General features: G+C 49.8%; 1 protein-coding gene across 3 annotated transcripts in view; it reads left to right on the top strand.

Annotated features, from left to right (window-relative positions):
- Window positions 1-110: 110 nt before the first annotated feature.
- Window positions 111-26041, top strand: part of EXOC6B (exocyst complex component 6B) — a 133173-nt gene continuing 107242 nt past the window's right edge. The window contains exons 1-2 of one of the 3 annotated variants that reach the window (XM_069977171.1): window positions 111-231; window positions 9295-9501. In XM_069977171.1, the coding sequence (XP_069833272.1) occupies window positions 9413-9501 (89 nt within the window). In that variant the 5' untranslated portion in view covers window positions 111-231; window positions 9295-9412. Of the gene's footprint in view, window positions 232-270; window positions 363-9294; window positions 9502-26041 lie in introns of those variants that run through there. The other 2 variants (XM_069977173.1, XM_069977172.1) reach the window with 2 other exon arrangements.

Genomic DNA, 26041 nt, shown 5'->3' with positions numbered 1-26041 from the left:
GACTGTGGCCACGCCCCCTGTCACTGATCGCACACTCTGCACGCCCCAGTCCCATCACTAAGGCCCCGCCCCCTGCGAGGAGATCACTTAGACTGCGGCCCCGCCTCCTGTTGGAGATCACAGCTGAAGCCACGCCCCTACCAGTGATTATTTATATTGTGGCTCCGCCCCCTGCCGGTGTATGCTAATAAGGCTGTACTGCATGGCAGAAGAACTAATACTGGGAGGAAGGTAGCAGAGCAGCCAATCAGAGCGCGGCTTATATACCGGAGCTGGGGATTATACGGCCAGGTTGCTGTGGTAACGCCAGGGGGCAGTACATCCCTAAAATAGCGTGAAAAATCAGTATGAAGCCCCTAAAAGTAATCACATCTCAGATAATACCACAAATCAGAGCCCAGACCAGATCCTATCACACAGAGAGATATCTGCAGCCAAAGCCAGGAAGGGGAAGAGGAGAAATCTCAGTCTTTCCGCTGTTACCTGTTCTCTGTTTATAGTCTGTTCCTGGCTTTGGCTCCAATAATCTGTCAGATATATGTGTGTAATAGGAAGGAATCAGACTCCAAAGCAGACTATAAAAGTAGTCAGACAGCTGTAACCTGCTGCTGTATCCCCATCACCTGCAGGACACACAGGATGGATAAGACCTAAGGGGAGAGGAGAGAAAGGAGATGGAGGAGAGAGGAGACTGAGGAAAGAGGGAGGGAGAAAGGAGATGGAGGAGAGAGGAGACTGAGGAAAGAGAGAGGGAGAAAGGAGATGGAGGAGAGAGGAGAGGAGATGGAGGAGAGAGGAGAGGAGATGGAGGAGAGAGGAGACTGAGGAAAGAGAGAGGGAGGGGGGGGGAGAGGAGAGGAGATGGAGGAGACTGAGGAAAGAGGGAGGGAGAAAGGAGATGGAGGAGAGAGGAGACTGAGGAAAGAGAGAGGGGGGGGGAGAGGAGATGGAGGAGAGAGGAGACTTAGGAAAGAGGGAGGGAGGTAGGGAGAAGAGACTGAGGAAAGAGAGAGAGAGGGAGAGAGGAGACTGAGGAAAGAGAGGGAGGGAGAGGAGAGAAAGGAGATGGAGGAGAGAGGAGACTGAGGAAAGAGGGAGGGAGAAAGGAGATGGAGGAGAGAGGAGACTGAGGAAAGAGGGAGGGAGGGAGAGAGGAGATGGAGGAGAGAGGAGACTGAGGAAAGAGAGAGGGGGGGAGAGGAGATGGAGGAGAGAGGAGACTTAGGAAAGAGGGAGGGAGAAAGGAGATGGAGGAGAGAGGAGACTTAGGAAAGAGGGAGGGAGAAAGGAGATGGAGGAGAGAGGAGACTGAGGAAGGAGAGAGGGAGGGAGGGAGAAGAGACTGAGGAAAGAGAGAGAGAGGGAGAGAGGAGACTGAGGAAAGAGAGGGAGGGAGAGAGGAAACTGAGGAGAGAGGAGACTGAGGAAAGAGAGAGGGAGGGAGGGAGGGAGAAGAGACTGAGGAAAGAGGGAGGGAGAAAGGAGACTGAGGAAAGAGAGAGAGAGGGAGAGAGGAGACTGAGGAAAGAGAGGGAGGGAGAGAGGAAACTGAGGAGAGAGGAGACTGAGGAAAGAGAGAGGGAGGGAGGGAGAAGAGACTGAGGAAAGAGGGAGGGAGAAAGGAGACTGAGGAAAGAGAGAGGGGGAGAGGAGAGAAAGGAGATGGAGGAGAGAGGAGACTGAGGAAAGAGAGGGAGGGAGAGAGGAGAGAAAGGAGATGGAGGAGAGAGGACACTGAGGAAAGAGAGAGGGGGAGAGGAGAGAAAGGAGATGGAGGAAAGAGGAGACTGAGGAAAGAGAGGGAGGGAGAGAGGAGAGAAAGGAGATGGAGGAGAGAGGACACTGAGAAAGGAGAGAGGGGGAGAGGAGAGAAAGGAGATGGAGGAGACTGAGGAAAGAGGGAGGGAGAAAGGAGACTGAGGAAAGAGAGAGGGAGGGAGAGAGGAGACTGAGGAAAGAGAGAGGGGGGGGGGAGAGGAGAGAAAGGAGATGGAGGAGAAAGGAGACCGAGGAAGGAGAGAGGGGGGGGGGGGAGAAAGGAGATGGAGGAGAGAGGAGACTGAGGAAGGAGAGAGGGGGGGGGGGAAGGAGATGGAGGAGAGAGGAGACTGAGGAAGGAGAGAGGGAGGGAGGGAGATGGAGGAGAGAGGAGACTGAGGAAAGAGAGAGGGAGGGAGAGGAGGAGAGAGGAGACTGAGGAAAGAGAGAGGGAGGGAGAGGAGGAGAGAGGAGACTGAGGAAAGAGAGAGGGAGGGAGAGGAGGAGAGAGGAGACTAAGGAAAGAGAGGGGGGGGGAGAGGAGAGAAAGGAGATGGAGGAGAGAGGAGACTGAGGAAAGAGAGAGGGGGGGGGAGAGGAGACTGAGGAAAGAGGGAGGGAGAAAGGAGACTGAGGAAAGAGAGAGGAGACTGAGGAAAGAGAGAGGGAGGGAGAGAGGAGATGGAGGAGAGAAAGGAGATGGGGGAGAGAGGAGACTGAGGAAAGAGAGGATGGGGAGAGGAGAGAAAGGAGATGGAGGAGAGAGGAGACTGAGGAAAGAGAGGGGGGGGCAGAAAGGAGATGGAGGAGAGAGGAGACTGAGGAAAGAGAGAGGGGGAGAGGAGAGAAAGGAGATGGAGGAGAGAGGAGACCAAGGAAAGAGAGAGGGGGGGAGGAGAGAAAGGATATGGAGGAGAGAGGAGACCAAGGAAAGAGAGAGGGGGGGAGGAGAGAAAGGATATGGAGGAGAGAGGAGACCAAGGAAAGAGAGAGGGGGAGAGGAGAGAAAGGAGATGGAGGAGAGAGGAGACTGAGGAAAGAGAGAGGGAGGGGGGGAGAGGAAAGGAGAGAAAGGAGATGGAGGAGAGAGGAGACTGAGGAAAGAGAGAGGGAGGGGGGGAGAGGAAAGGAGATGGAGGAGAGAGGAGACTGAGGAAGGAGAGAGGGGGAGAGGGGAGAAAGGAGATGGAGGAGAGAGGAGACTGAGGAAAGAGAGGGAGGGAGAGAGGAGACTGAGGAAAGAGAGAGGGAGGGAGAGAGGAGAGAAAGGAGATGGAGGAGAGAGGAGACTGAGGAAGGAGAGGGGGGGGGGAAAGGAGATGGAGGAGAGAGGAGACTGAGGAAGGAGAGAGGGGGGGGGAAGGAGATGGAGGAGAGAGGAGACTGAGGAAGGAGAGAGGGGGGAGAGAAAGGAGATAGAGAAGAGAGGATGGAGAAAGAAAAGACTGTGGAAAGAGAGAAGGGGGGAAAAAGAGAAAGGAGATGGAGAGAAGAGGCTGATGAAAGAGAGAGTGAGAGAGAAAAGAGGGAGGGGGAGAGAATTTACAACTTTGCTGCAATAAATACAAGAGGTCACAATATAAACTACAACGCCTGCTCTGTAGCGCCACCATGTGGCTGTACAGTGATCACGCTTCTGCTACACCAGGGAAATATTCTCTCTTATGATGGTAACAATGGGAGAGATTTATCAAACTGGTGTAAAGTAGAATTGGCCCAGTTGCCCCTAGCAACCAATCAGATTCCACCTTTCATTCCTCACAGATTCTGGTTGCTAGGGGCAACTGAGCCAATTCTACTTTTGGATGGGTTCACACTGAGGAATAGACGAGGAATTGAAGAGGAAAGTTTTCTGCTTGAAATTTTTTACCTATTCTGCCAGAAGCAGAATTTGAGCAGCCCCATTGACTTCTATAGGATTCCTCTAGCAGAATCTGCCCAAAGAATTGACATGTCAATTCTTTGGGTGGAAAGCAAATCTGCAGTGTGTGACTATGGCAGTGCAGTGTGTGGCTATGGCAGTGCAGTGTGTGGCTATGACGGTGCAGTGTGTGACTATGGCGGTGCAGTGTGTGACTATGGCAGTGCGGTGTGTGACTATGACGGTGCAGTGTGTGACTATGGCGGTGCAGTGTGTGACTATGGCAGTGCGGTGTGTGACTATGACGGTGCAGTGTGTGACTATGGCGGTGCAGTGTGTGACTATGGCAGTGCGGTGTGTGACTATGACGGTGCAGTGTGTGACTATGGCGGTGCAGTGTGTGACTATGGCAGTGCGGTGTGTGACTATGGCGGTGCAGTGTGTGACTATGGCGGTGCAGTGTGTGACTATGGCAGTGCGGTGTGTGACTATGGCTGTGCAGTGTGTGGCTATGGCAGTGCAGTGTGTGACTATGGCAGTGCGGTGTGTGACTATGGCGGTGCAGTGTGTGACTATGGCGGTGCAGTGTGTGACTATGGCAGTGCGGTGTGTGACTATGGCTGTGCAGTGTGTGGCTATGGCAGTGCGGTGTGTGGCTATGGCAGTGCAGTGTGTGGCTATGGCAGTGCAGTGTGTGGCTATGACGGTGCAGTGTGTGGCTATGGCAGTGCGGTGTGACTATGGCAGTGCAGTGTGTGGCTATGGCAGTGCAGTGTGTGACTATGGCGGTGCAGTGTGTGACTATGGCAGTGCAGTGTGTGACTATGGCAGTGCGGTGTGTGACTATGACGGTGCAGTGTGTGACTATGGCGGTGCAGTGTGTGACTATGGCAGTGCGGTGTGTGACTATGACGGTGCAGTGTGTGACTATGGCGGTGCAGTGTGTGACTATGGCAGTGCGGTGTGTGACTATGACGGTGCAGTGTGTGACTATGGCGGTGCAGTGTGTGACTATGGCAGTGCGGTGTGTGACTATGGCGGTGCAGTGTGTGACTATGGCGGTGCAGTGTGTGACTATGGCGGTGCGGTGTGTGACTATGGCGGTGCAGTGTGTGACTATGGCGGTGCAGTGTGTGACTATGGCAGTGCAGTGTGTGACTATGGCGGTGCAGTGTGTGACTATGGCGGTGCAGTGTGTGACTATGGCGGTGCAGTGTGTGACTATGGCGGTGCTGTGTGTGACTATGGCGGTGCAGTGTGTGACTATGGCGGTGCAGTGTGTGACTATGGCGGTGCAGTGTGTGACTATGGCGGTGCAGTGTGTGACTATGGCGGTGCAGTGTATGACTATGGCAGTGCTGTGTGTGACTATGGCAGTGCAGTGTGTGACTATGGCGGTGTGTTGTGTGACTATGGCGGTGCAGTGTGTGACTATGGCGGTGCAGTGTGTGACTATGGCGGTGTGTTGTGTGAGTATAGCAGTGCAGTGTGTGACTATGCTCCCTGCCCCGGTGTAGGTGCTGGTATCCGGCCCGCTGTTGTTGCTGACTACTATGCTGTAAGGCAGACAGCTGCTGCACGAGTTCTGCTTCAGGGGAAAGTCTGTGTGACACTATAGATTCGGTATGTAGAGCTAGTCCCAGCACCTGTCCAGCCTGATGTGTGATACTGTGCGCTGGTGTATCTCAGCCTGGTGTGATACTATGTGCTGGTGTATCTAAGTCTGGTGTGTGATACTATGTGCTGGTGTATCTCAGCCTGGTGTGATACTATGTGCTGGTGTATCTAAGCCTGGTGTGTGATACTATGTGCTGGTGTATGTCAGCATGTTGTGTGATACTATGTGCGTGTGTATCTCAGCCTGATGTGTGATACTGTGTACCCTCAGGTGTATCTCAGCCCGGTGTATGATACTATGTACCCTCAGGTGTATCTCAGCCCGGTGTATGATACTATGTACACTCAGGTGTATCTCAGCCTGGTGTGTGATACTGTTTACACTCAGATGTATCTCAGCCCGGTGTGTGATACTGTGTACACTCATGTGTATCTCAGCCCGGTGTGTGATACTGTGTACACTCAGGTGTATCTAAGCCTGGTGTGTGATACTGTGTACACTCAGATGTATCTCAGCCCGGTGTGTGATACTGTGTACACTCAGGTGTATCTCAGCCCGGTGTATGATACTGTGTACACTCAGATGTATCTCAGACCGGTGTGTGATACTGTGTACACTCAGGTGTATCTCAGCCCGGTGTATGATACTGTGTACACTTAGGTGTATCTCAGCCCGGTGTATGATACTGTGTACACTCAGGTGTATCTCAGCCCGGTGTGTGATACTGTATACACTCATGTGTATCTCAGCCCGGTGTGTGATACTGTGTACACTCAGGTGTATCTCAGCCTGGTGTGTGATACTGGGTACACTCAGGTGTATCTCAGCCTGGTGTGTGATACTGTGTACACTCAGATGTATCTCAGCCCGGTGTGTGATACTGTGTACACTCAGGTGTATCTCAGCCCGGTGTGTGATACTGTGTACACTCAGATGTATCTCAGCCCGGTGTGTGATACTGTGTACACTCAGATGTATCTCAGCCCGGTGTGTGATACTGTGCACACTCAGGTGTATCTCAGCCCGGTGTGTGATACTGTGCACACTCAGGTGTATCTCAGCCCGGTGTATGATACTATGTACACTCAGGTGTATCTCAGCCCGGTGTATGATACTGTGTACACTCAGATGTATCTCAGCCCGGTGTGTGATACTGTGTACACTCAGATGTATCTCAGCCCGGTGTGTGATACTGTGTACACTCAGATGTATCTCAGCCCGGTGTGTGATACTGTGCACACTCAGGTGTATCTCAGCCCGGTGTATGATACTATATACACTCAGGTGTATTTCAGCCCGGTGTATGATACTGTGTACACCCAGGTGTATCTCAGCCTAGTGTGTGATACTGGGTACACTCAGGTGTATCTCAGCCCGGTGTATGATACTGTGTACCCTCAGGTGTATCTCAGCCCGGTGTATGATACTATGTACACTCAGGTGTATCTCAGCCTGGTGTGTGATACTGTTTACACTCAGATGTATCTCAGCCCGGTGTGTGATACTGTGTATACTCAGGTGTATCTCAGCCCGGTGTGTGATACTGTGTACACTCAGGTGTATCTCAGCCCGGTGTGTGATACTGTGTACACTCAGGTGTATCTCAGCCCGGTGTGTGATACTGTGTACACTCAGATGTATCTCAGCCCGGTGTGTGATACTGTGTACACTCAGGTGTATCTCAGCCTGGTGTGTGATACTGTGTACACTCCGATGTATCTCAGCCCGGTGTATGATACTGTGTACACTCAGATGTATCTCAGCCTGGTGTGTGATACTGTGTACACTCCGATGTATCTCAGCCCGGTGTATGATACTGTGTACACTCAGGTGTATCTCAGCCCGGTGTGTGATACTGTGTACACTCAGGTGTATCTCAGCCCGGTGTCTGATACTGTGTACACTCAGGTGTATCTCAGCCCGGTGTGTGATACTGTGTACACTCAGGTGTATCTCAGCCCGGTGTGTGATACTGTGTACACTCAGATGTATCTCAGCCCGGTGTGTGATACTGTGTACACTCAGGTGTATCTCAGCCTGGTGTGTGATACTGTGTACACTCAGGTGTATCTCAGCCCGGTGTGTGATACTGTGTACACCCAGGTGTATCTCAGCCCGGTGTGTGATACTGTGTACACTCAGGTGTATCTCAGCCCGGTGTGTGATACTGTGTACACTCAGATGTATCTCAGCCCGGTGTGTGATACTGTGTACACTCAGGTGTATCTCAGCCTGGTGTGTGATACTGTGTACACCCAGGTGTATCTCATCCCAATGTATGATACTGTGTACACTCAGGTGTATCTCAGCCCGGTGTGTGATACTGTGTACACTCAGGTGTATCTCAGCCCGGTGTGTGATACTGTGTACACTCAGGTGTATCTCAGCCCGGTGTGTAATACTGTGTACACTCAGATGTATCTCAGCCCGGTGTATGATACTGTGTACACTCAGGTGTATCTCAGCCCGGTGTGTGATACTGTGTACACTCAGGTGTATCTCAGCCCGGTGTGTAATACTGTGTACACTCAGGTGTATCTCAGCCTGGTGTGTGATACTGTGTACACTCAGGTGTATCTCAGCCCGGTGTGTGATACTGTGTACACCCAGGTGTATCTCAGCCCGGTGTGTGATACTGTGTACACTCAGGTGTATCTCAGCCCGGTGTGTGATACTGTGTACACTCAGATGTATCTCAGCCCGGTGTGTGATACTGTGTACACTCAGGTGTATCTCAGCCTGGTGTGTGATACTGTGTACACCCAGGTGTATCTCATCCCAATGTATGATACTGTGTACACTCAGGTGTATCTCAGCCCGGTGTGTGATACTGTGTACACTCAGGTGTATCTCAGCCCGGTGTGTGATACTGTGTATACTCAGGTGTATCTCAGCCCGGTGTGTGATACTGTGTACACTCAGGTGTATCTCAGCCCGGTGTGTGATACTGTGTACACTCAGGTGTATCTCAGCCCGGTGTGTGATACTGTGTACACTCAGATGTATCTCAGCCCGGTGTGTGATACTGTGTACACTCAGGTGTATCTCAGCCTGGTGTGTGATACTGTGTACACTCAGGTGTATCTCAGCCTGGTGTGTGATACTGTGTACCCTCAGGTGTATCTCAGCCTGGTGTGTGATACTGTGTACCCTCAGGTGTATCTCAGCCCAGTGTGTAATACTGTGTACACTCAGATGTATCTCAGCCCGGTGTGTGATACTGTGTACACTCAGGTGTATCTCAGCCCGGTGTGTGATACTGTGTACACTCAGATGTATCTCAGCCCGGTGTGTGATACTGTGTACACTCAGGTGTATCTCAGCCCGGTGTATGATACTGTGTACACTCAGGTGTATCTCAGCCCGGTGTGTGATACTGTATACACTCAGGTGTATCTCAGCCCGGTGTGTGATACTGTGTACACTCAGATGTATCTCAGCCCGGTGTGTGATACTGTGTACACTCAGGTGTATCTCAGCCCGGTGTGTGATACTGTGTACACTCAGCTGTATCTCAGCCCGGTGTATGATACTATATACACTCAGGTGTATCTCAGCCCGGTGTGTGATACTGTGTACACTCAGATGTATCTCAGCCCGGTGTATGATACTGTGTACACTCAGATGTATCTCAGCCCAGTGTGTAATACTGTGTACCCTCAGGTGTATCTCAGCCCGGTGTGTGATACTCTGTACACTCAGATGTATCTCAGCCCGGTGTATGATACTGTGTACACTCAGATGTATCTCAGCCCAGTGTGTAATACTGTGTACACTCAGATGTATCTCAGCCCGGTGTGTGATACTGTGTACACTCAGATGTATCTCAGCCCGGTGTGTTATACTGTGTACACTCAGGTGTATCTCAGCCCGGTGTATGATACTGGGTACACTCAGGTGTATCTCAGCCCGGTGTATGATACTGTGTACACTTAGGTGTATCTCAGCCCGGTGTGTGATACTGTGTACCCTCAGGTGTATCTCAGCCCGGTGTGTGATACTGTGTACCCTCAGGTGTATCTCAGCCTGCCTCTCACATACTTTCCTCTCCACACAGAAATGTGCCGGCCAAGACTACATTTCCCAGCATGCAGCTTTCCGATGACGTCAGTACGTACGATAAACGTATTGCGCGGTGACGTTGCCGAGAGGGCGGTGCCCGAAGTCCCGCAGACATGGCGGAGCTGGAGACAGCGGCGGAACATGAGAGGATTCTGCGGGAGATTGAGAGCACAGAGACGGCGTGTATCGGCCCCACACTGCGGTGAGTGAGAGCGGAGAGTGACCGGGGAGGGGAGAGACGGCTCCTCATACAAGAGACAGCTCACAGGCTGCAGAGATACAGAGGGAGACAGCTTAGATACAGAGAGAGAGAGACACACAGCTCCTGACAGAAGAGACAGCTCAGCTACTGGGGAGATACAGAGAGAGACAGCTCCTGACAGAAGAGACAGCTCAGCTACTGGGGAGATACAGAGAGAGAGAAAGCTCCTGACAGAAGAGACAGCTCAGCTACTGGGGATATACAGAGAGAGACAGCTCCTGACAGAAGAGACAGCTCAGCTACTGGGGAGATACAGAGGGAGAGACAGCTCCTGACAGAAGAGACAGCTCAGCTACTGGGGAGATACAGAGAGAGAGAGACAGCTCCTGACAGAAGAGACAGCTCAGCTACTGGGGAGATACAGAGAGAGACAGCTCCTGACAGAAGAGACAGCTCAGCTACTGGGGAGATACAGAGAGAGAGACAGCTCCTGACAGAAGAGACAGCTCAGCTACTGGGGAGATACAGAGAGAGACAGCTCCTGACAGAAGAGACAGCTCAACTACTGGGGATATACAGAAGGAGACAGCTCCTGACAGAAGAGACAGCTCAGCTACTGGGGAGATACGGAGAGAGAGACAGCTCCTGACAGAAGAGACAGCTCAGCTACTGGGGAGATACAGAGGGAGAGACAGCTCCTGACAGAAGAGACAGCTCAGACACAGGGGAGAGACAGACAGACAGCCAGCTCCTGACAGAAGAGACAGCTCAGACACTGGGGATATACAGAGAGAGAGACAGCTCCTGACAGAAGGGACAGCTCAGACACTGGGGATATACAGAGAGAGAGACAGCTCCTGACAGAAGAGACAGCTCAGCTACTGGGGAGATACAGAGGGAGAGACAGCTCCTGACAGAAGAGACAGCTCAGCTACTGGGGAGATACAGAGGGAGAGACAGCTCCTGACAGAAGAGACAGCTCAGACACAGGGGAGATACAGACAGACAGCCAGCTCCTGACAGAAGAGACAGCTCAGCTACTGGGGAGATACAGAGGGAGACAGCTCCTGACAGAAGAGACAGCTCAGACACTGGGGAGATACAGAGAGAGAGAGACAGCTCCTGAGAGAAGAGACAGCTCAGACACTTGGGGGATACAGAGGGAGACAGCTCCTGACAGAAGAGACAGCTCAGCTACTGGGGAGATACAGAGAGAGACAGCTCCTGACAGAAGAGACAGCTCAGCTACTGGGGATATACAGAGAGAGACAGCTCCTGACAGAAGAGACAGCTCAGCTACTGGGGAGATACAGAGAGAGACAGCTCAGCTACTGGGGAGATACAGAGGGAGAGACAGCTCCTGACAGAAGAGACAGCTCAGACACAGGGGAGAGACAGACAGACAGCCAGCTCCTGACAGAAGAGACAGCTCAGACACTGGGGAGATACAGAGAAAGAGAGACAGCTCCTGACAGAAGGGACAGCTCAGCTACTGGGGAGATACAGAGAGAGAGACAGCTCCTGACAGAAGGGACAGCTCAGACACTGGGGATATACAGAGAGAGAGACAGCTCCTGACAGAAGGGACAGCTCAGACACTGGGGATATACAGAGAGAGAGACAGCTCCTGAGAGAAGAGACAGCTTAGACACTGGGGATATACAGAGATAGAGACAGCTCCTGACAGAAGGGACAGCTCATACACTGGGGATATACAGAGAGAGACAGCTTAGATACAGAGAGAGAGAGAGAGAGACAGCTCCTGACAGAAGAGACAGCTCAGACACTTGGGGGATACAGAGAGAGACAGCTCCTGACAGAAGAGACAGCTCAGACACTTGGGGGATACAGAGGGAGACAGCTCCTGACAGAAGAGACAGCTCAGCTACTGGGGAGATACAGAGGGAGACAGCTCAGACATTGGGGATATACAGAGAGAGACAGCTCCTGACAGAAGAGACAGCTCAGCTACTGGGCAGATAAAGAGGGAGAGACAGCTCCTGACAGAAGAGACAGCTCAGCTACTGGGGCTATACAGAGAGAGACAGCTTAGATACAGAGAGAGAGAGAGACAGCTCCTGACAGAAGAGACAGCTCAGCTACTGGGGATATACAGAGGGAGAGAGAGAGGCAGCTCCTGACAGAAGAGACAGCTCAGCTACTGGGGATATACAGAGGGAGACAGCTCCTGACAGAAGAGACAGCTTAGCTACTGGGGATATACAGAGGGAGAGAGAGAGGCAGCTCCTGACAGAAGAGACAGCTCAGCTACTGGGGATATACAGAGGGAGAGAGAGAGGCAGCTCCTGACAGAAGGACAGCTCAGCTACTGGGGATATACAGAGGGAGAGAGAGAGGCAGCTCCTGACAGAAGAGACAGCTCAGACACTGGGGATATACAGAGAGAGACAGCTCCTGACAGAAGAGACAGCTCAGCTACTGGGGATATACAGAGGGAGACAGCTCCTGACAGAAGAGACAGCTCAGCTACTGGGGATATACAGATTGAGAGACAGCTCAGCTACTGGGGATATACAGAGAGAGACAGCTCCTGAGAGAAGAGACAGCTCAGACACTTGGGAGATACAGAGAGAGAGGCAGCTCCTGACAGAAGAGACAGCTCAGCTACTGGGGATATACAGAGAGAGACAGCTCCTGACAGAAGAGACAGCTCAGCTACTGGGGATATACAGAAGGAGACAGCTCCTGACAGAAAAGACAGCTCAGCTACTGGGGATATACAGAGAGAGACAGCTCCTGACAGAAGAGACAGCTCAGCTACTGGGGATATACACAGGGAGAGACAGCTCAGCTACTGGGGATATACAGAGAGAGAGAGCTCCTGACAGAAGAGACAGCTCAGGGATGGGACTGGGGGGGGAGGAGGCTGTATATGATGGGACTGGGGGGGAGGCTGTATATGATAGGAGGGGGGGGGCTGTATATGATAGGAGGGGGGGGAGGCTGTATATGATAGGAGGGGGGGGGGGCTGTATATGATAGGAGGGGGGGGGAGGCTGTATATGATGGGACTGGGGGGGGGGGGCTGTATATGATGGGAGGGGGGGGAGGCTGTATATGATGGGACTGGGGGGGGGGAGGCTGTATATGATAGGGGGGGGGAGGCTGTATATGATGGGACTGGGGGGGGGGGAGGCTGTATATGATGGGACTGGGGGGGATCCTATATACCCTATACAGATGTAGCAGAGCTGTATACAGTCACTGCTGTGCTATACACTACACAGATGTAGCAGAGCTGTATACAGTCACTGCTGTGTGCTATACACTATACAGATGTAACAGAGCTGTATACAGTCCCTGCTGTGTGCTATACCCTATACAGATGTAGCAGAGATGTATATAGTCACTGCTGTGCTATACACTATACAGGTGTGGCAGAGCTGTATACAGTCACTGCTGTGTGCTATACACTATACAGGTGTAGCGGAGCTGTATATAGTCACTGCTGTGTGCTATACAGATGTAGCAGAGCTGTATACAGTCACTGCTGTGTGCTATATACTATACAGATGTAGCAGAGCTGTATACAGTGAGTGCTATGTGCTATATACTATACAGATGTAGCAGAGCTGTATACAGTCCCTGCTGTGTGCTATACACTATACAGATGTAGCAGAGCTGTATACAGTCACTGCTGTGTGCTATACACTATACAGATGTAGCAGAGCTGTATACAGTCACTGCTATACACTATACAGATGTAGCAGAGCTGTATACAGTCACTGCTGTGTGCTATACACTATACAGATGTGGCAGAGCTGTATACAGTCACTGCTGTGTGCTATACCCTATACAGATGTGGCAGAGCTGTATACAGTCACTGCTGTGTGCTATACAGATGTAGCAGAGCTGTATACAGTCACTGCTGTGTGCTATACACTATACAGGTGTAGCAGAGCTGTATACAGTCACTGCTGTGTGCTATACACTATACAGATGTGGCAGAGCTGTATACAGTCACTGCTGTGTGCTATACACTCTACAGATGTAGCAGAGCTGTATACAGTCACTGCTGTGTGCTATACAGATGTAGCAGAGCTGTATACAGTCACTGCTGTGTGCTATACCCTATACAGATGTAGCAGAGCTGTATACAGTCACTGCTGTGTGCTATACCCTATACAGGTGTAGCAGAGCTGTATACAGTGAGTGCTGTGTGCCATATACTATACAGATGTAGCAGAGCTGTATACAGTCACTGCTGTGTGCTATACACTATACAGATGTAGCAGAGCTGTATACAGTCACTGCTGTGTACTATACAGGTGTAGCAGAGCTGTATACAGTCACTGCCGTGTGCTATACACTATACAGATGTGGCAGAGCTGTATACAGTCACTGCTGTGTGCTATACACTATACAGGTGTAGCAGAGCTGTATACAGTCACTGCTGTGTGCTATACACTATACAGATGTAGCAGAGCTGTGTACAGTCACTGCTATGTACTATACAGATGTAGCAGAGCTGTGTACAGTCACTGCTGTGTGCTATACACTATACGGATGTAGCAGAGCTGTGTACAGTCACTGCTTTGTGCTATATACTATACAGATGTAGCAGAGCTGTATACAGTCACTGCTGTGTGCTATACACTATACAGATGTAGCAGAGCTGTATACAGTCACTGCTGTGTGCTATACACTATACATATGTAGCAGAGCTGTATACAGTGAGTGCTGTGTGCTATACCCTATACAGATGTAGCAGAGCTGTATACAGTCACTACTGTGTGCTATACCCTATACAGATGTAGCAGAGCTGTATACAGTCACTGCTGTGTGCTATATACTATACAGATGTAGCAGAGCTGTATACAGTCACTGCTGTGTACTATACACTATACAGATGTTTCAGAGCTGTATACAGTTACTGCTGTGTGCTATATACTATACAGATGTAGCAGAGCTGTATACAGTCACTGCTGTGTACTATACAGATGTAGCAGAGCTGTATACAGTCACTGCTGTTCTATACACTGTATACAGCTCTGCTACATCTGTATAGTGTATAGAACAGCAGTGACTGTATACAGCTCTGCTACATCTGTATAGTACACAGCAGTGACTGTATACAGCGCTGCTACATCTGTATAGGGTATAGCACACAGCAGTGACTGTATACAGCGCTGCTACATCTGTATAGGGTATAGCACACAGCAGTGACTGTATACAGCTCTGCTTCATCTGTATAGTCACTGCTGTGTACTATACAGATGTTGCAGAGCTGTATACAGTGAGTGCTGTGTGCCATATACTATACAGATGTAGCAGAGCTGTATACAGTCACTGCTGTGTACTATACAGATGTAGCAGAGATGTATAGTCACTGCTGTGTGCTATACACTATACAGATGTAGCAGAGCTGTATACAGTCACTGCTGTGTGCTATACACTATACAGGTGTAGCAGAGCTGTATACAGTCACTGCTGTGTGCTATACACTATACAGATGTAGCAGAGCTGTATTGTCACTGCTGTGTACTATACAGATGTAACAGAGCCTTATACAGTCACTGCTGTGTGCTATACACTATACAGGTGTAGCAGAGCTGCATACAGTCACTGCTGTATACTATACAGATGTAGCAGAGCTGTATATAGTCACTGCTGTGTGCTATACCCTATACAGATGTAGCAGAGCTGTATACAGTCACTGCTGTGTGCTATATACTATACAGATGTAGCAGAGCTGTATACAGTCACTGCTGTGTGCTATACACTATACAGATGTGGCAGAGCTGTATACAGTCACTGCTGTGTGCTATACACTATACAGATGTAGCAGAGCTGTATACAGTCACTGCTATGTACTATACAGGTGTAGCAGAGCTGTGTACAGTCACTGCTGTGCTATACACTATACAGATGTAGCAGAGCTGTATACAGTCACTGCTGTGTGCTATACACTATACAGATGTGGCAGAGCTGTATACAGTCACTACAGCTCTGCTACATCTGTATAGTGTATAGCACACAGCAGTGACTGTATACAGCTCTGCCACATCTGTATAGTGTATAGCACACAGCAGTGACTGTATACAGCTCTGCTACATCTGTATAGTACATAGCAGTGACTGTATACAGCTCTGCCACATCTGTATAGTGTATAGCACACAGCACTCACTGTATACAGCTCTGCTACATCTGTATAGTGTATAGCACACAGCATACAGTGAGTGCTGTGTGCTATACCCTATACAGATATAGCAGAGCTGTATACAGTCACTGCTGTGTGCTATATACTATACAGATGTAGCAGAGCTGTATACAGTCACTGCTGTGTACTATACACTATACAGATGTAGCAGAGCTGTATACAGTTACTGCTGTGTGCTATATACTATACAGATGTAGCAGAGCTGTATACAGTCACTGCTGTGTACTATACAGATGTGGCAGAGCTGTATACAGTCACTGCTGTGCTATACACTGTATACAGCTCTGCTACATCTGTATAGTGTATAGAACAGCAGTGACTGTATACAGCTCTGCTACATCTGTATAGTACACAGCAGTGACTGTATACAGCGCTGCTACATCTGTATAGGGTATAGCACACAGCAGTGACTGTATACAGCTCTGCTACATCTGTATAGTACACAGCAGTGACAATACAGCTCTGCTACATCTGTATAGTGTATAGCACACAGCAGTGACTGTATACAGCTCTGCTACATCTGTATAGGGTATAGCACACAGCAGTGACTGTATACAGCTCTGCTACATCTGTATAGTATATGGCACACAGCACTCACTGTATACAGCTCTGCAACATCTGTATAGTACACAGCAGTGACTGTATACAGCTCTGCTACATCTGTATAGGGTATAGCACACAGCAGTGACTGTATACAGCTCTGCTACATCTGTATAGTATATGGCACACAGCACTCACTGTATACAGCTCTGCAACATCTGTATAGTACACAGCAGTGACTATACAGATGTAGCAGAGCTGTATACAGTCACTGCTGTGTGCTATACCCTATACAGATGTAGCAGAGCTGTATACAGTCACTGCTGTGTACTATACAGATGTTGCAGAGCTGTATACAGTGAGTGCTGTGTGCCATATACTATACAGATGTAGCAGAGCTGTATACAGTCACTGCTGTGTGCTATACCCTATACAGATGTAGCAGAGCTGTATACAGTCACTGCTGTGTGCTATACACTATACAGGTGTAGCAGAGCTGTATACAGTCACTGCTGTGTGCTATACACTATACAGGTGTAGCAGAGCTTTATACAGTCACTGCTGTGTGCTATACACTATACGGCTATGTTCACACACAGTATATTTCAGGCTGTATTTGGTCCTCATGTCAGGTCCTCATAGCAACCAAAACCAGGAGTGGATTGAAAACCGTAAAAGGATCTGTTCACACAATGTTGAAATTGAGTGGATGGCCGCCATATAACGGTAAATAACGTCCATTATTTCAATATAACAGCCGTTGTTTTAAAATAACAGCAAATATTTGCCATTATATGGCGGCCATCCACTCAATTACAACATTATGTGAACAGAGCCTTTCTGTGTTTTCTATCCACTCCTGGTTTTGGTTGCTATACAGCCTCACAAATACAGCCTCAAATATACGTAGTGTGAACCCAGCATACAGGTGTAGCGGAGCTGTATACAGTCACTGCTGTGTGCTATACACTATACAGATGTAGCAGAGCTGTATACAGTCACTGCTGTGTGCTATACACTATACATATGTAGCAGAGCTGTATACAGTCACTGCTGTGTGCTATACCCTATACAGGTGTAGCAGAGATGTATATAGTCACTGCTGTGTACCATACAGATGTAGCAGAGCTGTATACAGTGAGTGCTGTGTGCTATACACTATACAGATGTAGCAGAGCTGTATACAGTCACTGCTGTATACTATACAGATGTAGCAGAGCTGTATACAGTCACTGCTGTGTGCTACACACTATACAGATGTAGCAGAGCTGTATACATTCACTGCTGTGTGCTATACACTATACAGATGTAGCAGAGCTGTATACAGTCACTGCTGTGTGCTATACACTATACAGATGTAGCAGAGCTGTATACAGTCACTGCTGTGTGCTATACCCTATACAGATGTAGCAGAGCTGTATACAGTCACTGCTGTGTGCTATACACTATACAGATGTAGCAGAGCTGTATACAGTCACTGCTGTGTACTATACAGATGTAGCAGAGCTGTACACAGTCACTGCTATGTGCTATATACTATACAGATGTAGCAGAGCTGTATACAGTCGCTGCTGTGTGCTATACATTATACAGGTGTAGTAGAGCTGTATACAGTCACTGCTGTGTGCTATACACTATACAGGTGTAGCAGAGCTGTATACAGTCACTGCTGTGTGCTATATACTATACAGATGTAGCAGAGCTGTATACAGTCACTACTGTGTGCTATACCCTATTCAGATGTAGCAGAGCTGTATACAGTCACTGCTGTGTACTATACAGATGTAGCAGAGCTGTATACAGTCACTGCTGTGTGCTATACACTATTCAGATGTAGCAGAGCTGTATACAGTCACTGCTGTGTGCTATACACTATACAGGTGTAGTAGAGCTGTATACAGTCACTGCTGTGTGCTATACACTATACAGGTGTAGCAGAGCTGTATACAGTCACTGCTGTGTGCTATATACTATACAGATGTAGCAGAGCTGTATACAGTCACTGCTATGTGCTATACCCTATACAGATGTAGCAGAGCTGTATACAGTCACTGCTGTGTGCTATACACTACACAGATGTAGCAGAGCTGTACAGTCACTGCTGTGTGCTATACACTACACAGATGTAGCAGAGCTGTATACAGTCACTGCTGTGTGCTATACCCTATACAGATGTAGCAGAGCTGTATACAGTCACTGCTGTGTACTATACAGATGTAGCAGAGCTGTATACAGTCACTGCTGTGTGCTATACCCTATACAGATGTAGCAGAGCTGTATACAGTCACTGCTGTGTACTATACAGATGTAGCAGAGCTGTATACAGTCACTGCTGTGTGCTATACCCTATACAGATGTAGCAGAGCTGTTTACAGTCACTGCTGTGTGCTATACACTATACAGATGTAGCAGAGCTGTATACAGTCACTGCTGTGTGCAATACACTATACAGATGTAACAGAGCTGTATACAGTCACTGCTGTGTGCTATACCCTATACAGATGTAGCAGAGCTGTATACAGCCCGTCCCTGCTGTGTCACACTACGCCCAGCATCTTGCTGGTTGTCTCGATTTGTCAGTCTCCTATATATAGAAGCAGAAAGATGACTAGGATCCTATATATAGCAGAGGAGACTTGGAGTAGTGACTAGGTGGTTGTTATTTGCCCCCGCTGCCATGTGAGGTAACATGTAATGCCCTGTGTACATCCAGAGCTGTATTCACCATTCAGTGCCAGCGTCCTATACTGTACAGTGACTTGCAGTGATTCAGCATACCGGATGTAGACAGGAGAAACTGTGAGCGCAGCTCTGGATGTGACTGAAGTGTAAGCATTACTCATCCTGGATAAATGACCACCAGATATTACAGTTTCTGACACATTTTGGACTATATTTTGACCATAATACTTGTTCTACAATTGTAGCCGCTACCATTGTGTACTGTATCACAGCCGACCACCTACAATCCTGGGGTGATGTGGCCCAGAACGCGTTGGTGCTCTAGGATCTGTGCTGCTGGTGGGGGGTCCTGTCTAGGGTTACTGGTCACATGCTGGGGTTACTGGTCACATGCTAGGGTTACTGGTCACATGCTGGGGTTACTGGTCACATGCTAGGGTTAGTCTAACATGGATTTATACTGAAGCTCTGTTGAGTGACATGCGTCACCTGCTTGTATATTATATCATTGGTATATTGCAGTTATTGGTAGGGATACAGAGTGAAACGCGTCATACTTTGGTATAGTATATATGATGGCAGCAGGATCAGTGGTAGCAGGTACAGTACAGCTTATGGAGTGCTATATAGAGTGAAACGCGTCACACTGGCATAGTATATGCTAGCAGGTACAGCTTAGCTTATGGAGTGCTATATAGAATGAAACGCGTCACACTGGTATAGTATACGGCTGCAGGATCAGTGGTAGCAGGTACAGTACAGCTTATGGAGTGCTATATAGAGTGAAACGCGTCACACTGGTATAGTATACGGCTGCAGGGTCAGTGGTAGCAGGTACAGGACAGCTTATGGAGTGCTATATAGAGTGAAACGCGTCGCACACTGGTATAGTATACGGTAGCAGGTAGAGGACAGCTTATGGAGTGCTATATAGAGTGAAACGCGTCACACACTGGTATAGTATATGGCAGCAGGATTGTTGGCCAGTGTAGCAGCTATATCACTGTTATGTCTTGTAATAGACAGAAATGCGTCATACACCGGTATAATATGTCATGGTAGCAGCCAGGTGTCCTACAGGTATGGAGAATGCCGTATACTGTAATGGAGCATGCTCTCTCTGCTGGTATAGTATATGGGGGCAGGTACAGCAGTAGTGAAACTGTATACTGGTATATGGGGGCAGGTACAGGGTTATCACTCCGCCTGTATACTGGTATATGGGGGCAGGTACAGGGTTATCAGGCCGTGCTGTATACTGGTATATGGGGGCAGGTACAGGGTTATCAGGCCGCCCGTATACTGGTATATGGGGGCAGGTACGGGGCTATCAGGCTCAGCCGTGCTGTATACTGGTATATGGGGGCAGGTACAGGGTTATCAGGCCGTGCTGTATACTGGTATATGGGGGCAGGTACAGGGTTATCAGGCTCAGTTGTGCTGTATACTGGTATATGGGGTCAGGTACAGGGTTATCACTCCGCCTGTATACTGGTATATGGAGGCAGGTACAGGGTTATCAGGCTGCGCTGTATACTGGTATATGGGGGCAGGTACAGGGCTATCAGGCTCAGCCGTGCTATATACTGGTATATGGGGGCAGGTACAGGGTCTTCAGTCCGTCTGTATACTGGTATATGGGGCAGGTACAGGGTTATCGGGCTCAGCTGTGCTGTATATTGGTATATGGGGGCAGGTACAGGGTTATCAGGCCGCGCTGTATACTGGTATACGAGGGCAGGTACAGCGTTATCAGGCTGTGCTGTATACTGGTATATGGGGGCAGGTACAGGGTTATGAGGCCGCCTTTATACTGGTATATGGGGGCAGGTACAGGGTTATCAGTCCGTCTGTATACTGGTATATGGGGGCAGGTACAGGGTTATCGGGCTCAGCTGTGCTGTATATTGGTATATGGGGGCAGGTACAGGGTTATCAGGCCGCCCGTATACTGGTATATGGGGGCAGGTACAGGGTTATCAGGCCGCCCGTATACTGGTATATGGGGGCAGGTACAGGATTATCAGGCCGCCTGTATACTGGTATATGGGGGCAGGTACAGGGTTATTAGGCTCAGCCTTGCTATATACTGGTATATGGGGGCAGGTACAGGATTATCATGCCGCCCGTATACTGGTATATGGGGGCAGGTACAGGGTTATCACTCCGCCTGTATACTGGTATATGGGGGCAGGTACAGGGCTATCAGGCTCAGCCGTGCTATATACTGGTATATGGGGGCAGGTACAGGGCTATCAGGCCGCCTGTATACTGGTATATGGGGGCAGGTACAGGGTTATCAGACTCAGCCGTGCTATATACTGGTATATGGGGGCAGGTACAGGATTATCAGGCCGCCCATATACTGGTATATGGGGGCAGGTACAGGGTTATCACTCCGCCTGTATACTGGTATATGGGGGCAGGTACAGGGTTATCAGGCCGCCTGTATACTGGTATATGGGGGCAGGTACAGGGCTATCAGGCTCAGCCGTGCTATATACTGGTATATGGGGGCAGGTACAGGGCTATCAGGCTCAGCCGTGCTGTATACTGGTATATGGGAGCAGGTACAGGGTTATCAGGTCGCCTGTATACTGGTATATGGGGGCAGGTACGGGGCTATCAGGCTCAGCCGTGCTATATACTGGTATATAGGGGCAGGTACAGGGCTATCAGGCTCAGCCGTGCTATATACTGGTATATAGGGGCAGGTACAGGGCTATCAGGCTCAGCCGTGCTATATACTGGTATATAGGGGCAGGTACAGGGCTATCAGGCTCAGCCGTGCTATATACTGGTATATAGGGGCAGGTACAGGGCTATCAGGCTCAGCCGTGCTATATACTGGTATATAGGGGCAGGTACAGGGCTATCAGGCTCAGCCTGCCTTGGCCTTTTCTATTCTCAGCCATCCTGTGCTTTTCCATACAGGAAGCAGAGAGGTGTCTTATTTTTTCCTGTGCAGGCGGCAGCGCTGGTCACTGTGTTATTTATAGTGTATGGTCAGCGTCCGGCCAGCAGGGGGCAGAGGGGGGGAGCATAGCCTGTATACAGGGCAGGAAGCGAACACAGCACTGGTCACTGATGGATGGTTGGGGTAGTAGTACACAGCACTGGTCACTGATGGATGGTTGGGGTAGTAGTACACAGCACTGGTCACTGATGGATGGTTGGGGTAGTAGTACACAGCACTGGTCACTGATTGATGGTTGGGGTAGTAGTACACAGCACTGGTCACTGTTGGATGGTTGGGGTAGTAGTACACAGCACTGGTCACTGATGGATGCTTGGAGTAGTAGTACACAGCACTGGTCACTGATGGATGCTTGGAGTAGTAGTACACAGCCCTGTCACTGATGGATGCTTGGAGTAGTAGTACACAGCCCTGTCACTGAATGGTTGGGGTAGTAGTACACAGCACTGGTCACTGGTGGATGGTTGGGGTAGTAGTACACAGGACTGGTCACTGATGGATGGTTGGAGTAGCAGTACACAGCACTGGTCACTGGTGGATGGTTGGGGTAGTAGTACACAGCACTGGTCACTGGTGGACGGTTGGGGTAGTAGTACACAGCACTGGTCACTGGTGGACGGTTGGAGTAGTAGTACACAGCACTGGTCACTGGTGGACGGTTGGAGTAGTAGTACACAGCACTGGTCACTGGTGGATGGTTGGGGTAGTAGTACACAGCACTGGTCACTGGTGGATGGTTGGGGTAGTAGTACACAGCACTGGTCACTGGTGGATGGTTGGGGTAGTAGTACACAGCACTGGTCACTGGTGGATGGTTGGGGTAGTAGTACACAGCACTGGTCACTGGTGGATGGTTGGGGTAGTAGTACACAGCACTGGTCACTGGTGGATGGTTGGGGTAGTAGTACACAGCACTGGTCACTGGTGGATGGTTGGGGTAGTAGTACACAGCACTGGTCACTGGTGGACGGTTGGAGTAGTAGTACACAGCACTGGTCACTGGTGGATGGTTGGGGTAGTAGTACACAGCACTGGTCACTGGTGGATGGTTGGGGTAGTAGTACACAGCACTGGTCAGTGTTGGCTGGTTTGAAGTGTTACTGAGGGTTACAACATGTTGTAGGTGACAGAGGGCAGGGTGGAGCTGCTCTCCTTGTGTGTTATGGAACATATTACATGCTTTCTCTCAGGATGTTGGCACTCTCATCTATTATACACAGTCCTGTCTCTTGCTGTTGGTGGTGGCACTCTCATCTATTATACACAGTCCTGTCTCTTGCTGGTGGTGGTGTTGCTCTCATCTATTATACACAGTCCTGTCTCTTGCTGGTGGTGGTGGTGCTCTCATCTATTATACACAGTCCTGTCTCTTGCTGGTGGTGTTGGTCTCATCTATTATACACAGTCCTGTCTCTTGCTGGTGGTGTTGCTCTCATCTATTATACACAGTCCTGTCTCTTGCTGGTGGTGTTGCTCTCATCTATTGTACACAGTCCTGTCTCTTGCTGGTGGTGTTGCTCTCATCTATTGTACACAGTCCTGTCTCTTGCTGGTGGTGTTGCTCTCATCTATTATACACAGTCCTGTCTCTTGCTGGTGGTGGTGGCGCTCTCATCTATTATACACAGTCCTGTCTCTTGCTGGTGGTGTTGGTCTCATCTATTATACACAGTCCTGTCTCTTGCTGGTGGTGTTGCTCTCATCTATTATACACAGACCTGTCTCTTGCTGGTGGTGTTGCTCTCATGTATTGTACACAGTCCTGTCTCTTGCTGTTGGTGGTGGCGCTCTCATCTATTGTACACAGTCCTGTCTCTTGCTGTTGGTGGTGGCGCTCTCATCTATTGTACACAGTCCTGTCTCTTGCTGTTGGTGGTGGCGCTCTCATCTATTATACACAGTCCTGTCTCTTGCTGGTGGTGGTGGCGGCGCTCTCATCTATTATACACAGTCTCTCATTCTACACTGTACCTGTCAGTTTGTTAGAAGCTACTGCTCTCTGGTAGCAGCTGGTATGTTCTGAGGCTTCCTGCTGCCCCCTTGTGTTGTGTTGTATAGGTAGTACCGTATACACTGGTCTCGGAATAGGTAGGAGGTAAGTGGGAGGGGCAGACTCCCCCGCAGCACAGAGGATTTCAGGAGACTGATGTGCTTAGCTTGTGGTAGGTCAGAGGTCACATAGGAGCAGCACAGAATGCGTAAGGTCCATAGGCTGAGAGCTGGAGGGGACCCGTGGCTCAGAGGATTTCAGGAGAGAAGTATGCTGCTCATGTGGAAGGCTACATAGGACTAGCAAAGTCTCCAGCAGCACAAAGGATTTCAGGATATGAGCGTTGTATTCATCTGGAAAGAACAATGTCCCCTGCAGCACAGAGCATTTCAGGAGGAGTGTAGACTGGACATGTGGGAATCACACTGTGGAAGGAGCAGGGTCCCCTGCAGCACAGAGTATTTTAGGAGATGTCTGCTGATCATGTGAAAGGAGCAGGGTCCCCTGCAGCACAGAGTATTTTAGGAGATGTCTGCTGATCATGTGGAAGGAGCAGGGTCCCCTGCAGCACAGAGTATTTTAGGAGAGGAGTCTGCTGATCATGTGGAAGGAGCAGGATTCCCTGCAGCACAGAGTATTTTAGGAGAGGAGTCTGCTGATCATGTGGAAGGAGCAGGATTCCCTGCAGCACAGAGTATTTTAGGAGAGAAGTCTGCTGATCATGTGGAAGGAGTAGGGTCCCCTGCAGCACAGAGTGTTTTAGGAGCCCGCTGATCATACATGATAGGTCTTGAGTGTTACATACTGTACACACAGATCACGGATTTAGCACAGAAGAGACACGTCCCCCAGTGACTGCAGCTTATGTATAGGAATCATTGTGTGTATATGATCTGTATCACTGATCCGTACACTTCTATAGATGGAGGATAAGCTGCTCACTCTGATGACCTGGAGTATGGCTGTGTCAGGAGGAGGACACTGCTGCCCTCTGGTGGACCAAACACTTAGTACAAACACTAGAATACATAATGTCCTGGAATAGCCGAGAGCCAGCGATGTGACAGGTTTTTCAGCGATAACAATAAACAATCTGAAGCAATCGATTTTGCGAGCATCTTGAAATCGTTCACACAATCACATGAAATGGTGGTCGTTAATTCTCATCGTTCCTGCAGTCCTCTCTTCGGGGGGTTTGAATAGGGGTGACTGACAGCGGGGGGGGGGGGGTTTGAATACGGGTGACTGACAGCGGGGGGGTGGGGGTGGGTTTGAATACGGGTGACTGACAGCGGTGGGGGTTGAATACGGGTGACTGACAGCGGGGGGGGGGGGGGGGGGGGGTTTGAATACGGGTGACTGACAGCGGGGGGGTTGAATACGGGTGACTGACAGCGGGGGGGGGTTTGAATACGGGTGACTGACAGCGGGGGCTTTAATACGGGTGACTGACGGGGGGGGGGTGTTTGAATACGGGTGACTGACAGCGGTGGGTGGGGGGGGGGTTGGATACGGGTTACTGACAGCGGGGGGTTTGAATACGGGTGACTGACAGTGGGGGGGGGGGTCCGGATGATGGGTGATTGACAGCTGGGTCCAGATGACCGACAGCAGGTTCCTGAAGATGAGTGACTGGGGTCTCTGTGACCACCACCAGAGGGGATTTGGTTATTGCTATTCCTGTTACAGGGTTATAGAATCAGCTGCTTTCTTCCAGCACGAAGTGAATTAGGTTTAGCTGCAGTACTACACACAACCTGTACACAGGGATGGCACTGTTTTTGAAGACATCTACATGGACAAGCTGTACTACTTAACCCCGCATGCACCGTCCTGTAATAGTATGGGATTGGGAGCAGGCAGTATCATGGTGCATACCAGCAGAATTGTGAATGCAGCTCTGGATGTGACCTAGCATAGAGGGTCAGTGTATTGTAAGTGTGGTCTGTGCTGTGTTAGCGCCTCATCTGCTCTGGGTTATCCCTGGCTGGTGACTGCTCCTCACATTATTGTGTCTTTGTATGGAGCCGCCCTCGCAGTGGTAACACGCTCACTGTGCGGCCCCCCGTACATCCGCAGATTAATACCACCTGTCAGCAGATAATATGACGGTCACAGGCCTTCTCTATTAATTCCATCAATGTGGAGTAGAACTGGAGTGACCCCGTGC

This window comes from Dendropsophus ebraccatus, chromosome 7 (genome assembly GCF_027789765.1).
Source record: "Dendropsophus ebraccatus isolate aDenEbr1 chromosome 7, aDenEbr1.pat, whole genome shotgun sequence".
In the NCBI taxonomy this organism is placed as follows: Eukaryota; Metazoa; Chordata; class Amphibia; order Anura; family Hylidae; genus Dendropsophus; species Dendropsophus ebraccatus.
The sequence above is the reverse complement of the archived record's forward strand: the minus strand, read 5'-3'. Positions and strand labels throughout refer to the sequence as shown.